Source organism: Humulus lupulus, chromosome X (genome assembly GCF_963169125.1).
Source record: "Humulus lupulus chromosome X, drHumLupu1.1, whole genome shotgun sequence".
In the NCBI taxonomy this organism is placed as follows: Eukaryota; Viridiplantae; Streptophyta; class Magnoliopsida; order Rosales; family Cannabaceae; genus Humulus; species Humulus lupulus.
In genome coordinates, this window is record NC_084802.1 from 108,860,300 (window position 1) to 108,876,314 (window position 16,015).

Genomic DNA, 16,015 nt, shown 5'->3' on the forward strand with positions numbered 1-16,015 from the left:
ATTTTAATTTTATGAATAAATGTTGTATGTATATACATTTTTATTATGATAAATATAATTTTTTTTCACAAATTATGGTAATAATAATTAATTATGTGAGTAATTTTTTTATTTAAATTTATATCAAACTTCAATGGTTAAAAATATAATTAAAAGTTTTAAAAAATATATATCGATTACGACGATACTTATTAACTATCGGCGTTGCCAGCAACGGCGACACGTATTAACCGTCGGCGTTACCAGCAATGGCGACACGTATTAACTGTCGGCATTGCCAGCAACTGCGACACGTATTAACTGTCGGTGTTGCCAGCAACAACGACACCTATTAGTTGTCGGCGTAGCTACCCCTATGCCGGCATAGGCAAATACGACAGTTAGTCGATTGTCGTCATTGCTCAATAGCGACAGTTAAAAAATGTCGGAAAAACCCATTTTTGTAGTAGTGTACAGAGATAAGAATAAATATTACTACATTTCAAGATAATACATATGAAAAAAAAACCATAATTTATATAAAGTAACTCTAAATTGTTCTTGTAGGAAAATCTTCAATACATCGAAAGTGTTGCGAAAAAATTAGCAACAAAAAAATGGACAATCAAATTGTCTGCAGATGAAGAAAAAATGAAGAATATCAAATACAAGCATTTCATTATTCTGTCAATTGAAGCCACACAAGAAGACAACAACAATAAATCATCATCCTAAATTACAAACACAAATTAACCTCATTCTTCATTTTATTTATTTATTTATTTATTCAGACAAAATCTCATTCTTTATTAAACTATAGATAATTTTATTTTAATTTTTTTATTTACGAATGTCTAGCCTTTAAAACCGTTCACTAGCAAAATCACTCGTTCGGAAACAAAACTACCAAATACTTATCAACAATGTTATTGTTTAAATTCCAACAATATTTTTAGTAATATTTTTATGTCATACATTATATTAAATATTGTCTTTTAAAATATATGACAATAATCATAGGAAATTTACTTATTTGGTACCCGTGTTTTTGCAAAGTATCGTTTTGGTACACTCTTTTTTCATCAATCAATCATACGGTACCATGTATTTTAAAATCATACATATTTGGTACCCTAGACTCAAATTTGATAAATAAAATTTTATCAATATGACAAAATTGTGATCAGTTATATGTAATTAAGTAATTAAATTTAAATTTGGAACTCATATAATTGGGAGAAGTTTGATTAAATTGGTAAAATTCTATCAATTAAATTTTAGTTTAGTGTACCAAATATGTACGATTTCAAAATACAGGAGACTAAATATGTACAATTTCAAAATACAGAGGACCAAATGGCTATTAATGTAAATATAGGGTATTAAAACGATACTTTACAAAAATACATTGTACCAAATAGTTACATACCCTTGATTATATAATAAAATTTAATATGAAAGTTAAAATATAAAACTAAGTTCACACATTTTATTAATACAACTAAGCAAACGTGCATTGCACGTTGCTTTCTACTAGTATATTAGATAAATAGTTAGAAAAATATTTGAAATAAATAAAAAATATATAATATTTTAATAATATGAAGAAAATATTTAAAAGCTCACATTAGAAGTAAAATAAATAAAATGGTGTTTTGATGATATATATTAAAAGAAAGAATAAATACTCTTCTCCTTATTTTGTAAAGAGTACATTTTCCCCATAGGGACGGGGCCTGGTGGGGACCCGCCCCTAATGGGGCAGGCAATCCTCGTCTAAATGGGGAACAGGACGGGGACGGGGATAACTTTCAATCCCCGAATGTTAAATGAGACAGGGACAAGGATAGCACTCCCCGTTGCAACGGGGCCCGTTCAAATTTTTATATATTTTTGTAATATTTTATATGTATTTTATATATTTCTTTATGTGTTTTTGTAGTATAGTAGTAAATTTTTTAATATTTTAAATTTTATTTAAGATAATGTTTAATACTTTAAATAATAAATATTGTGTAATTTTTTAATTTACATATAATTTACGATTTTTATTTTAACATTTTAATTAAAAATTTATTTTTTAAATAAATGAATTCCCTATGAGGATTCCCCATCCCAATAGGGGATTCCCTACCTCGTCTCCGTCGGGGAATAAACAGGGATAGGGCGGGGACGGGGATTAGAAATATAAATAGGGACAGGGACGGGGGAGCACTCCTGGCCAATTCCCCACCCTATGTGTATCACTAATAATGATATGTGCACCCAAAATATACAGTCAAACATTACATACAATGATGTGACAGCTTAGTCTAGCCAATCATATTTATTAAAATTAAGACCTACTATTTTAAAAAAATAATAACATATCACAATATTTAGATGCATATTTTTAGTGTACATATCATTACTCCTTTGTAAAACCCCTCTGCAAATAGGCAAACAACAGCCTTGGCATTCCGAAACTCTGGAACGCTACGTGTCAGAAAATCAACCTTTAAAATGGCACGTGGCGCCGACATATTCATCTTGAAGTGTGAGAACTACTACCATTGAAAAGCTGCCACGTAATTACTAACTGGACTTATGACTACATCCACCGAATATTCCATGCGCTCGATACCACCCAATTTCAAAAAATTATTTTTTTATAATTACATAGACACCACCAAAGGGCAAAAACAGAAAAATAAAATAAAATAAATTAACAATAAAAAAAGGAGGAAGGTTTCCTTGTCTTAGTTGAGAAAATAATAATATTAATACAATAGTTTCCTTGTCTTAGTGAAGAAAATATTAATAATAATAATAATAAATAAAACCCTTATTAAGCCCTTTATTTTTCATTTTCTTCTATGCCCTTCTCCATTTTTCCCGACTCTATATAACCCCCAATTTGTAGCAGAGAAATTCTTCATTTTCAAATCTTACCCTCTAATAAACAAATATTAATATAAGTTTAATGGCTAAATCGTCTCACGAAACTTCTGATATTTTCATTGAACTCGTTTTTAGCGATCTCGTAATATCAACGCGCTTTCATCTCCAGAATACCAGCACCACCACAATCACCGCCGCCACCAGTCAGTCTTGTAGATTTTTCTGACACCAGAAATATTCAACGAGCCCTCAACAATGGGAAAGCGTAAGCTTTTTTCTTTCTTCGTGTTTTGGATTTTAATTGACCTAATTGGGTTGGTGGATTGATTTAATTGTTAGGGCTTGTTGATATTGCTTCAATTTGTTTATGATTTAAACTCCGGAACAATTTGATTTTTTTTATTAGTTTAATTTTGGTGTTTATGCTACTATGGCTTAATTGAAAAAAAAGAACAGGCAATTCCCAGCGCAAAAATGCAGCGATGCTGGATACAGACGACGATAATAGTAGTGTAAGTTCTTCGTCGACTATTCGTTCTGATCGTTTTTCGGTGATGGAGGCCGAAGAAATGCAACTTGATAAAGATTCTTTACTCGACCAAGCTCTTGATGCTTTGTACGAGAAGAGGTAAGAGTTTTTAGCTCAATTGATTTTTTTTTCCTTTCATTTATTGCTAAGAATTTAATTATAACGGAGTACAGGAAATTTATGTTAGTAATTGCTCACTATGCTTAAAATCTGGTTAATTAATATTAAAGGAGTAGATTGAAGTTAGTAGATATTTGCTTTAGGATTGCCTTTTCTGACTCTTACTTTTATGTTCACAAGGGGTTCCACGAGGGAAAATGCGTTGTCCTCCATTATTGTAGCTTTCAATAACAGTTTGCAGCATCGGTTTGTGGAAAAGAAGTAAGAAGTTTTACTTTGATTTTGTTTTAAGTGTTGCAGATATGGGCATGTTGATTTTCTTTCTTTATGTTTTCCGCCTGTTAAGAGTACATGATAGTTGGTCATTTCTATATGTGTATTTTAAATTCTTGTATTAATGTGGCGTTTTTTCAGATTTGCTACTTTACTGCATCAGTGTCTGAATTCTTTTAAACGAGGATCTCCCAAGGAGATATGTTTGGCATCCCATGTCATTGGTTTGTTTTGCAATCCTTATTTTAGTCTACTTAGCTTGTTCTGTTCCATATTCTATAATATGTACTCAATCTCTCAGCTTTTCTTACTTTTTTTATTAGGGCTGTTGGCTTTTACTGTTGGTTTTGGAGATAATGCCCGTGAAATACTGGAAGAATCAGTGCTTCCATTGACACAGGCTCTCAAGTCTGCCTCTGAAACTGCAAAGACTGCGGTAGTTAATCATGACTCTTTTTTCTGTATCTTCTTGATATACTATGGTGTTTAATCTGACTTTTCTACACAACATGGTCATTGATTGTAGTTGCTGGAGTGTTTGGCTGTCATCACCTTTGTTGGTGGAAGTGACCCAGAGCAGACAGAGCGATCCATGCAAATTATGTGGCAAGTGGTTCATCCAAAACTGAAGGCCAATGTATGTCCTATCTCCTTGTATTTGGGAAGTGTTTGATCATACTTGATCCAGGCTTCTTACTTATCTTTTAATGCTCTCTAGAGCTTTGGATTCTGGAACTGAAATATTGGTCTTTTCGTGTATTCCTATTAATGTTCCCTTTTGCAGGTAGTTGCTGCCAAAACCTCAGGAGCTACAGTAAGTGCAATGGTATCTGCATGGTCGTTTCTTCTTACAACCATGGATGGATGGAAACTTAATCCTAAAGATTGGCAAGAGTAATATATTCTTCATATTCAGTACTTCGAGTTCCTGGCTTTTTCCATTTGTATCCAAAAGAACAGCAAATTGGGCCACAGAATCCAGCAATTGACTAAGATTTTACATATTAAAGTGACTAATAATTTCTTTGTCTAACACTGCAGGTCACTAACTTATTTATCTAGTCTCCTTGATAAGGAAGATAGGGCTGTTCGAATTTCTGCTGGTGAAGCACTGGCTTTAATTTTTGAGATTGGAAGTTTTGAGAAATTCTCTGCTGAGGCTAAAAGTTCAAGTGATGGGTCAAGTCAAGAAGAAAGTAATCCTCGGCAATATATGCACATACAAGGATTGAAGGCAAAAATCATAAATCAAGTAAGAAGCCTTTCAGCAGAGGCAGGGGGCAAAGGTTCTGCTAAGAAAGATCTCAACAATCAGAGGAATCTGTTTCGTGAAATACTGGAATATTTTGAGGTACATCTCTCTCTCTCTCTCCCTTTTTATGCTCTCTGCATGCCTGCTTGTGCATTCGCATTCTCACAATGGTCTGACTATTTTGTTAGGATGGCTATTGCCCTGAAGTTTCTGTGAAGATTGGTAGTGATTCCCTGCAGACATCTACATGGTCTCAACTAATACAGGTTTTGCTCTTTGTAGCCTCTTTCATTCATTACTCGGAACCTTTCTTTCAGAGAATAATCTGTTGTATTAATGTTTTTTATTTTATTTAAATAGCTGAACTTTGTGAAGCACTTCCTTGGGGGAGGATTTGTGAAACACATGCAGGTTGGTTCTTCCATTCTTTCATACCTTTCTTCACTTTGTGCTGTCTTCTAATAATGAAGCATAAATGTTTCTCACTGCTAAACTTGATTGCTGAAACAGGAAAATGAACTCCTCCATGAAGTTTTTGGGTTTACTCCTAAGAAATATGTCGTGGACCATGAACTTCGTTTATCAAGCAGTGAAAAGGTCGTCGGTTCTTGCTGTTACACCGCAAGATGACATTTCCTAGCTTACATTTTCTTTATTGCGGGAGCTTTTGTTGTTCATTAACTCAAACAAACACCACTTCCTTTTCCTCCCTTTGCTTGTATGTTTTTGGTTTGTATGCCTCCGATGGTTACATTTTTTCTTGTTTACCTACAGAGGATGTACAAGTCACCAAATTCAGTCCTCAACAAAGCGAGGACTCAACATCTTAACAAACAGAGAATGTTATCTGAGGTAATTCACTAATAGAATGCGAATAAAAAATTGAGTTATTTCTTCCCAATTATAATCGAGTATGTGAAGAATTTCCTAAAACTTTCGTCCAAATATGTACGTTCCAGATTAGAAAGTCTATTATGAATTAGTATAAACATAAACATGGCCTATGCTCGCTCAGCTTATATTATGTTTGATATTCGTTCTTGTACTTCCACATTTTGGTCCTCTCTCCACACCCATTCATTCTTCTGTTTAATGTTCTCGAGAAAATTGCGTTCAAGTTTTATGTAGGGTTGCTAATACCTGTTTTTTTTTCTAGGGAAAAAACATTGGGCACTTCGCAGTTAGCAGCAGGGGTGACGAGGAAGCATAGTGTTCAATTTCTTTTTCTTTTTCTTTTTTGGTTGGAACATTGATTAGGTGTTTAGACCCACATTTGGGTCTGATGTTTAAACACATACGATACGAGTTTAATTTAATCAATTACGGGGTGATAACATGGGCAATGACTCGGTTGCTGTTGGGTTTAGATGATGGATTTTTAATGTTGCAACTGAAAGAATAAAATTCTATTAATTTTTATTTCTATTTAAATTGCGAGTAAAATAAATCTGCATGCAACCATCTATTTTAGAATAGAGATTAAATAATATGTAGAAATAGAATATTAGTCCTGTTATCTTCTCCTTTTTCTACAGGTACTTGGTGTTTAATTCGTAGTGGCATATTTTCAAACACTCAAAATATGCAGCCTAATGTGTCATTGTTTTAAAATTCCTAATAGCCCTTAATCATAAAATATGTCAAATTTAATAAAAGTTGGGAATGCATGCCATTTTAAAATTTTAAATCAAAAATTTCCTTTCTTTTTAAGCCCCCGTTCTCTCTCTAACAGGTGAAAATGTTGCTATGAAAATTTGATTTTTTAGACAAATTCTATGGTCAATTGATGCTAGTGATGGTCCTGTCAATTCTTAATTTTTGAGGTAAAAATAATGCAAAGCCATGATTTTGCGATAAAATTTGATAAAAAAAATTAGTGAGACAGCTTTTTGAGGTAGTTTTTTTTTGTTTTAATTTTGTTATGGCATCAAATAGAAATGATGCTTAAATTTGTTGTTCTAAAGTGTAGATTTTGAAAAAATACTAACATTCAAAAAACAAATCACTTCAAACTAACATCAAACCATCATTTTAAAATCTTCACAAAACCATCATTTGTTTTTTGCATCATTTTTATTAAAGTATCGATTTTAATCGAAAAGCCACGCCCATTTTTACATTTTGTTTGTGGGACAAAGTACTGCCATCTCTTGAAATTTGAACAATATCAAATCAAAATTTGTCGTTTACGAGTAAAATTGCCAGTATATAGGCCTACTGGATCTCTCTTTTCATTGTTTTTTTAAATGCCGATAAAAACTTCTTAAATGTCACCTCTAAATATTTGGGGATTAAAAATGGGAGGGGGGAGAAGACTGGGAAATATAGAACCAGTGAGCAGTGACACACAAAACAAGTTCGTACTTTAGTGAAACATATCAGTATCCTGCCATTGAGATTCATCCATTTTTTGTATACTGCAAAACTCTGCTAGCGACACATTATACCTTAGTGAAACCTTTCTATAAATAAAGTCAAAATTGACATTCGCTGGAGTATACCAAGCAATTTTAAGACCTAAACACTCCAGCGACTGTAAAATAAGGCTTATCAAAGTATCAAACCCACTCAAAATTTGTTTCTTTAGGCAGCAGCAAAGCTACAAGACAATCAGGTGTACTAGGTGCAACAGAGAGCATGGAGCACACGTCTTGTGAGTATGGAAGAATGAAGAGAAGTCTTGCCCAAATTGTTTTTGAACCCGGAATTTTAATCACCCCAGCGCATTCTCTCTGCTTCAAGTATGTTACGAAATCCTGAAACTGCAAAAACAATGTTGTAAGTCCTATGTACCAAGTCTAAATTCTAAGAGATGCAACATCAACATCAGGTCCACCTACATGTTATTTAAGTTTTCTACAAACAAGGGACAGCACACAGTGAAGCTTATAAACGACCTTGATAAAATGATTTGTTTACATAGTAGTTATCTGATGAAAGTAAATAAAGAGGCTAAAAAATGATTGAGGATCAGGAATTTTCATTTTATTGGGAGTTGGGAAAATGCATTGCCCATGCTACTTTATCTGACAAAGCCCGTAATATGTAGAAACTAGGTCTAGACAAAATAATTAACAAATCTTTTCAAAACCGCATCATGTTAGTAATTATTTAACGACTACAATAACATCAACTGCAGTTAGATTTAGTCACCAGAAGCAACAATATTAGCTAAAATCCAATAAAAGTGGAGTAAAGTTTAATTACTACCAAACACTAAAGAACCAAATGAGTAGAATAACTTACGCCTTTACGGTCGCTGGAAGAAGATGGAACAAGCATACAAACTTCCCTCTGCATTATGTGAAAAATTAAACATCAAAATCATATTAAAACAGAGAAGGGAAGAAGGTTGAACAAACAGATACTCACTTTATGTGGAGGGCTACTAGTAAATGTAGACTTCACATGCCGAAAGTCTGTGCGTTTTGTCATATCTAATTTCACTGGCCATCTGCACCAAATTACCCAGGACACCATATTTTGCAATTAAAACAATAAAAATTAGACCAGATAAAGGAAAAACTAGAAAATGATAAACATAAATGTCCTTCCACTCACAATAGCTCAAATAGTTGGGTGAGTGTGTGAGTAAAGGGTACAGATTTCACACCCCAACTGTGACATCTAACTGTTTCTTATTAAAAATAAAAAACATAAATGTTCTTACTCTGCAGGTTCGGACAAGGCATTGGAATATCTACAAACTTCCGAATTGACTCTCAGTGCATAAATCGTGCAATAATGAACCCCACTCTTACATAATGTTCCCTGCCATTGGTACTGTGGACCTTGTCCAGGACTTTCTGCCTGTGATGATTCCACAACAGGTGGAGGTGGAGGTGGAGAAGTGGGTGGTGGAGGTGGTGGAGATGGAGGCAAAGGAGGTGGCACCTCTGGTGGAGGTGGTGGCAAGGATGCTATGGGTGGTGGTGGCACCAGGGGCAACGAGTACATTTGATCAAAGTGCTGCACTAGATTTCCCTGTATTTGAGCCAGTGGAGTCACAGAAGCCGGTAGAAAAGGAGCCGTAACAGCATTACCATGACTACAACTCGGTACCACAACTGGTGAAATCGGGTTCATGGGAAAATTATGATGCAAACCCCGTGAATCCCAAGCACTATTTGGAGGATGGTAAGCAGGCCGCATATATGGAGATGAATGAATTTGTGGAGGTGGGACAGGTGGTCCTTGTGTTGCTACATGAACACATGGACCACTCCCTGCTGCAGGAAGCAGCTCGATGTCAGGCTTTGGGTACATCCACCTTTGCTCCAAGGCACCAGAAACAACATGACTACCTAGAGGGGGAAAAAATAAACAGTTACCATCCAATAGCTTTATTAGAACATATGGGGAAAAAAGAAAAGCTGCACTAACGAAGGAAAAAAAATGGTTTGGGGCCGGTGGGATATTACTATGATGAGCGCAGCAGTTTTTTAAGTCTCACCTCCTTGTAATGAATCCAATACCATGTTTATGTCACTGCCATCAACTTCAGGCATCTCATTACAGCCGGAAATACCTCTGTTAGATATAAATGCATGTCCACCTTGTGATACTGTCCCATGATTCTCAGATTTTACTCTGGGGGATGTAAGCTCCATAGAGTGGCCCTCGGGTCTTACTGAAAGTGAAGTTGGAAGGTGCATTCTCTGTTCGCTGCTCAAACAACACGGCATATACATTGTAAGGCAAAAAACTTTAGTTATCATAAGGACCATTTCATGATTCAAAATAAACTAGCACTGTCATGATTTCACAGTTTAAGCCAAAATACAAAAATAACTTCTAGCTTCTAAATTCTAAATTCTAAAGGACCATTTCCTATTTTATAGACTTATATAATTTCTCATGAACTTAGAGCCAAAAAAAAAACTGGGACGCAGAAACTTATCTAGCAATTTAAATTTTAGTGAAGCATCTGGACATGAATATATTAACTTGCATCACAAAACCAATGAGAAAAAATTTAATACATAAGGAAAAAAATGACTAAAAATAAACCTGAATTCTATCTGAAAAAATATTCCAGGACAACCACGCAGATTCTTCAGAACAGTGACTGCAGCATCTACACTGCTGCATTCTACATACCAACCACATCCACTAGGCAAATTTGTCTGCATTAGCCTTATTATAGATCCTGTATTGGTAATTGCACTATTACAAAGCTCCATTATCTCATCATCCGTAAGGAATGGAGAAGTTATATTTGGAACATTGATCCAAAGGGTGCTTGATTGTACCCTGTCTTCTTCTTGCATAGTAGCATGAGAACTTCCAGAGGCATGGTTGTCAAAGTGGCTTGAATTTTGATTGACATTATATTTCGACCGTAATGACAACATCAAGGAAGTTAAATTAGATGTCCTTCCCCTACAGCTATCAGCAGGGCTCTCCAGCACAACTTTTGCATGTGATGAATTTGTATTATAGTTATACATGTTTCCAGAATTGCTGTTCTTGACATCAACATGTGTAGACGTAGACACAGATATTGCACCATCCAAATGAGACGATGTGACATTAGGTTGTCCTCTGTTTAAAGGTTGCTGCTGGTTACTTCTTTCCTTTCGATGCTGCCGGAGATGCGTCATTACAGTAGTAGCTTCCTCAGGTGTTTCAAGTTCCATCAGCAATGCACCTTCATTCTTAAGATCAGTGACCATAGGACCTTTGTAAAGTACTTTTCTTGACTCATGCAGGATCTCATCCTTCGACCACTGGCTAGAAACATTTCCAACGTAAACATGACAACTAGAGCCAACAGCAACACCATTTATGACACCCCTAGTACCCAACCCAGTATCCATAAACTTTATATGCCAGTGGAAATGTCTACGCATATAATCCCGAGCCTTTATGGAGTCAAAAATGTTCCTATACTCAACCACACAAAAACCTCTCACTGGGAATGAAAAATATTGTTCGATGGGGCCAAACCTCTCCAACTCAAATCTTACATGAGCTCCAGAAGAGTCAGATCCTAAAAGACCCACCCATAGCTGTTTCGAAGCAGAGAAAACATCCATGGCTGCAAGATCTCCATCAGAAAACCAAACAATTGGAGTAGCAGAGGAAAAGTAAAGTCCTGACATGTGATGATTAGGAGATGAAAACGAATTACTTACACCTCCACTAGAAGTCCCCAAGGTAGGTGACCAAAAATCCAGTTTTGTTGTTTGACTCCTATCATTGTTGACAACTTGGTTTCTAGAATCAAATGAATTAGTCCTAAAGTCATGTGGGGTTCTTGTGATAGGTGAAAGCATCTGGTGGTTCATTAAGTCCCTGGGTATAGAAGACCGAGTGTGCATGATGTCTCCATGCTCTCCGTTCCCAAAGTCCATGGGTCTTATGCCACCACTATCTTGATTACTAGATTTCAAATGGACAGCTGGTTCACCTCGAGGATTCAAAAATTGGCCTGATACTTTTTCAGTAACATGTTCATCACGGGATCCACCACAAATTCTTGTATTCCTTTTTAGTCCTGATAGTTCACCAAAATTTTCATGTTGATTAGAGATACTAGGCACCATGTATGATCGGTTGATGGATTTAGATGAATCAGAATCATCAACATCACTATCTGCTTGATTGTCATCTGTAACTGCTCTTTTAACAAATGATTCAATGATACCTTCCATGAGATATTTAATATCTGATAAGGTTTCGGAAGATGACATTTTACATAGCTTCTTATACTTTGAGAGCAGGCATCTTCGGAGGGATGAATCTTCAACAAGTACCTGAGATTTAATAGAATTCATAGAGAGACTATATGAGAGGAAAGGTATCAATAATTAATATGACAGAAAATCGATACTGTTTTAGAGCAGTAGAATACTTTAGAACTGTACACTAACATAGTAAAGAACATAACATCATGATTAGGCAGAGCAAAAATATGTGTATGTGTATGTGTATGTGTGACTAGTTTGACTAGTTTCAACTTTGATTATATAGATACAAATGTTAGCTGCTGAAAGGTCAGAAAAATAAAATCAAGAACAGTTGGACCAAATCTCTACCCCACCCCTCTCTGCCCCTGCCCCCGAAACCAATAAAAGAGAATGAGAGAGGAACAGAAAAACAGCTCTTACAATTTAGTCAAACATAAGAAAAAATTCTGAGGGTGATTTACTAAAGACAGAGTACAACCCTAAAGTAATACCAGTGCCAAGAAGCAGCTGTCTGAAAGTAGTGATGCATTTGGAGAAACATTTTTGCCATCTGACACAAGATCCTTGGAAATAACATCATCGCCTCTGGAGCTTGTTTCAATTGAATATTTACTTGGCTTATGTTCATTACTATTTTTCTCCAGTTGATAGGCCCCACTAAGATCAAGCTTGCTCGTCAGCTGATTCAAGAAATAGAGTCCGTTTTGAACTCCTTCTGATCCAGTAGAACTAAACAAATCAAAACAAGCAGCAAGCAAATTTTTTGGATAACGAAAGAAGATCCTAAATAGACTAAGAACGCGTAACTTAAATAGTGCTACCAGTGAAGATTCATTCTCATTTGAATTTTTGTGCTTAAGCTCATTAAAATTCTCAGTAGAATCTTTTACTTCTATTATTTCTTTTCCAAAAAGCTGAAATATATCCTTTCCCTCAAAGGAGGATATGAAGAAGATGAGCACATTTTGCAAAACAGCAGAGCAAATGCCCTGGATGACAGACGACGTCGGTGCTTCTGAACAAGCTATGCAACAAATATCAGAGAGACCAAGAATACACGATCTAGTTATCTGAGATGCAACACCATCATTGTCCTCTCCTCTACTTATCCTTGCCAAGCTCCAACTATACATATTGACAATAACTTTAGCAGCAGCTTCAAGGGCAGTTGGACAGTATGATGCATATCGAGGTATAAGATCAGCTACAATACGTTGCGCACTTGTACAACCTGAAAAGTTAGCAGGCAGGTCACCACATTGAAGAAAAAATATTTCACAACCAACACATACGTCTAGCAGGTATGAGATTCCATATCAGATTCTAAAGCTATCATTCCTCGCAAATCATTATCACAGTTATCTTCTTTCTTATTAGCCAAAAAAGTTTGACCTCAAACAAACTAGTAAAAAATACACCAATTACAAGTGAAAGATGGTAATTATAAGCTTTATGAAACACTCTATTTAACAACCTAATCCAGTCCAGTGGAAAACACACTTATGTTCAATTACTGGTTGCCCTGTATTCAAAAGCACTCTTTTGAATTTCGTTACTCTACATTCTCGAAAACAGCAGTATACCAAAGACCCCATTCCTCTTCTTCTTCTTCTTCTTCCTCCCTATTCGAAGGTTTCAGAGTCTAAAGTTCTCTTGGATTAGAATTTAGAATTGTTGCTATGATTCTAAATAAGTACAAGACTGGAAAAAAAAAAAAAAAAACTCAAAGCGTTAACCCCCATCGGGGTTTATCATATAACAATGTAACTTTAGAAGATAAATGAGAAATGTAAACTGATAGTTTCAGAATAAATAAATAGGGAGAGAGAGAGAGAACGAAACTATAGATTTATGGGTCAAGGGATAAATTCAAGACTCGGAGAAATTAGGGCAAATAGCAAAGGGTGAGAGCAAAACTGACCTCTAGAAGCAGAAATGAGAGAGAGATAAGCTTGTTCAATGTCATGACCGAGAACATGAGATTCCTTCTGCGAAAGGCAAAACCTAATCCGTTTGTAGCACTCGTACACATTTCGAATCTCCTCCTTGTTCCTCCGCTTCTTCAGAATTTCCTCCTGGGACAGCGGTGGAACAACGTCTTTCAGAGTCTGTGCTAGGGTTGTTGGAGGGTCAGAACTTTGTTCGGATTGTGTTTCGTACAGCTTCCGCTTCTTTAGAGGCTGCTCCGCAGAGGCCATGGCCACCGTACCTCGCCCTATAATTCCCTATCGGTCTCAGTACAAGTGCAAGGACTTGGACACCTGGTCTTCGCTTACAACTCGATGCGCGTGGCGTAGGTTATGAAATCTAAGGTTGTGCTGGGTCTAGACATCAAGCACCAAATCACTACAATGCCCGAACGTATGACACTGTAAACATAATAAAAAGTTGAGATATAAATTTAACTATTCACACTTCTATAATTAAACTAATTCTAACATTAAAATTATATTATTGGATATTTAAATTCGAATAATTATAAATATTTTCAATATAAATCTGGGTAAAGTAGGGTTAAAAAATAAAGATAAAATCTTATTTGAGTTAAATATGTGTTTGCACTCTATCTTTTATAAAATTATATTACTGATTTAATATTTTGCCAAACGGATGAAAATAACACCTTGCATTTTAGTCAAAAATATTTTTCAATATGATTATAACACTCTTGAGTAAAATTAGGGTTGTTAGCATCATTTGCCCCCTCTGTTATACACAGATTATCAATTTAGTCCGGAGTATTTTTAAGGAATTAAATCCTTGTGTTTGTCATATAATGTCAATTAGGTCCCATTATTAACAGATTTTGTTTTTAAGGGAATGTTCACATTACAATTTGTGTTTTAATTTAAGATTCAATTCAAATAAAATAATTAATTGAAAAGTTTACTTTTAGATAAAAAAAAAATTAAGTGAGTTATATTTTAGCAATGCATCACTAATTTGGCACTCCATTATAAATACTCTAATAATTTAATTGCTTAAAAACAAAACCTAGAGACTACTGTCAATGTTAATAACTTAGGGGCAATAATGCTAAAACTCTATAATTTAAAATATTAATGATAAAATATATATTAATTAATTAGTTAATTTTAAAAAAAAAACAATGTTAATACAAATTACATAAAAAAAATAAATCCAAAATCAAAATTAAAATTAAAACTAATATATCCTAAAAAACAAAAAATTAAACTTTTCTTTTTTTATTCTTCTTTCTCTATTCTTTGTCTTATTCAAATTTAAAATCTCAAAATCAAACCTGAAATCTGAATTTATTATCACATTTCAAATCCAAAATTCGTCATCACATTTAAAACTCAAATTTCATAATCAAAATCACAGTTTTCGATATCAAAATCTAGATTTATCATTACATTTCATAATCAAACCCAAATTGCAACATTACATCTCAAAATCAAAATCAAAACTCAAACTCTTTTTTGTTTTTCTTCTTCTTCCTCAAACATAAAACCAGAATTATTAAACAACAAAAAATAATATAAGAAAAAAAACCCAAATATATACTAATTTTTTTTTACAAGATTGAACTACAAAAAAAAAAAAAAAAACCCTTCATAAGCCAGCCATTAGCATGGAGAAGAACTCCCACCATCAGCCTTGGAGCTTGTCGCCTTCGCACACAGCAGCTCGTACTCGACCTAGAATCACCGTCGATGTTCACTGTTCCAAAAAAAGCCTAAAATCCCAAATCTCCCTTCAAGAAATTAGAGAATTGCCACACGGTAGTGGGGATACATGAGGAAGCCAGTGGCCTAAGGATGGTTAGGCGAGCTTGAAAACAATTGCACAAGGCAACCTGGGTATGAGGTTAGAAATGATTGTGCAAGGAACCTGGGAAAAACTTGGAAATGACAATGTGAGGCAGCTTGGGACGAGGTCCTAGACAATTGTGCAAGGTGACCTGGGATGAGGTTGGAGACAGTAACAAAGTCATGAACTTTACTTAATGAGGACTTGAACAAACACATCAACACAAAAAAAAAATTAAATACTAAATTTATCCTTACAAACCTTTATGTTCAATAAAATAAAACAAAATATTGTCATAAAAAAATCCTACAATTCCCCTCAACAAATGTTCATATTTTGAAATTGTTACATGAGCACTTCACTGTTAAGACTATTGAATATGCCTTTTTCAATGTACGCACCTAAAAAATTATGCATCCATTGATCTCCTATTTGATTTCATAATCAATTCTTCAAAATATTCATAGAATAAAATACTTTTTCTACTACAGTAGAAACAATGGGTAGAATTAGTGT

The 16,015-nt window shown here is 34.7% G+C and overlaps 2 protein-coding genes across 3 annotated transcripts; one reads left to right on the forward strand and one right to left on the reverse strand.

The window, feature by feature from the left end:
* The first annotated feature begins 2,827 nt into the window (after window positions 1-2,827).
* On the forward strand, window positions 2,828-6,464 carry LOC133807080 (uncharacterized). 2 transcript variants are annotated; one of them, XM_062245222.1, is made up of 13 exons: window positions 2,828-3,124; window positions 3,311-3,487; window positions 3,689-3,769; window positions 3,923-4,005; window positions 4,105-4,217; window positions 4,308-4,418; window positions 4,566-4,675; window positions 4,823-5,132; window positions 5,222-5,299; window positions 5,394-5,444; window positions 5,544-5,630; window positions 5,808-5,885; window positions 6,190-6,464. In XM_062245222.1, exons 2-13 carry the CDS (start codon window positions 3,342-3,344, stop codon window positions 6,241-6,243), a joined length of 1,302 nt encoding a protein of 433 aa, XP_062101206.1. In that variant the 5' UTR covers window positions 2,828-3,124; window positions 3,311-3,341; the 3' UTR covers window positions 6,244-6,464. The 2 variants fall into 2 exon arrangements, with proteins under 2 accessions (XP_062101206.1, XP_062101205.1); XM_062245221.1 differs by having other exon boundaries at window positions 2,829-3,124; window positions 3,316-3,487.
* A 910-nt stretch (window positions 6,465-7,374) lies between these two features.
* LOC133807078 (uncharacterized) lies at window positions 7,375-14,087 on the reverse strand. The gene is made up of 8 exons (XM_062245220.1): window positions 13,647-14,087; window positions 12,217-12,956; window positions 10,044-11,791; window positions 9,487-9,698; window positions 8,704-9,337; window positions 8,406-8,487; window positions 8,280-8,327; window positions 7,375-7,795 (listed from the first exon to the last, which is right to left on the reverse strand). The coding sequence occupies exons 1-8, from the start codon at window positions 13,921-13,923 to the stop codon at window positions 7,592-7,594; spliced, it is 3,945 nt and encodes a 1,314-aa protein (XP_062101204.1). The 5' UTR covers window positions 13,924-14,087; the 3' UTR covers window positions 7,375-7,591.
* Between the last annotated feature and the right edge of the window lie 1,928 nt (window positions 14,088-16,015).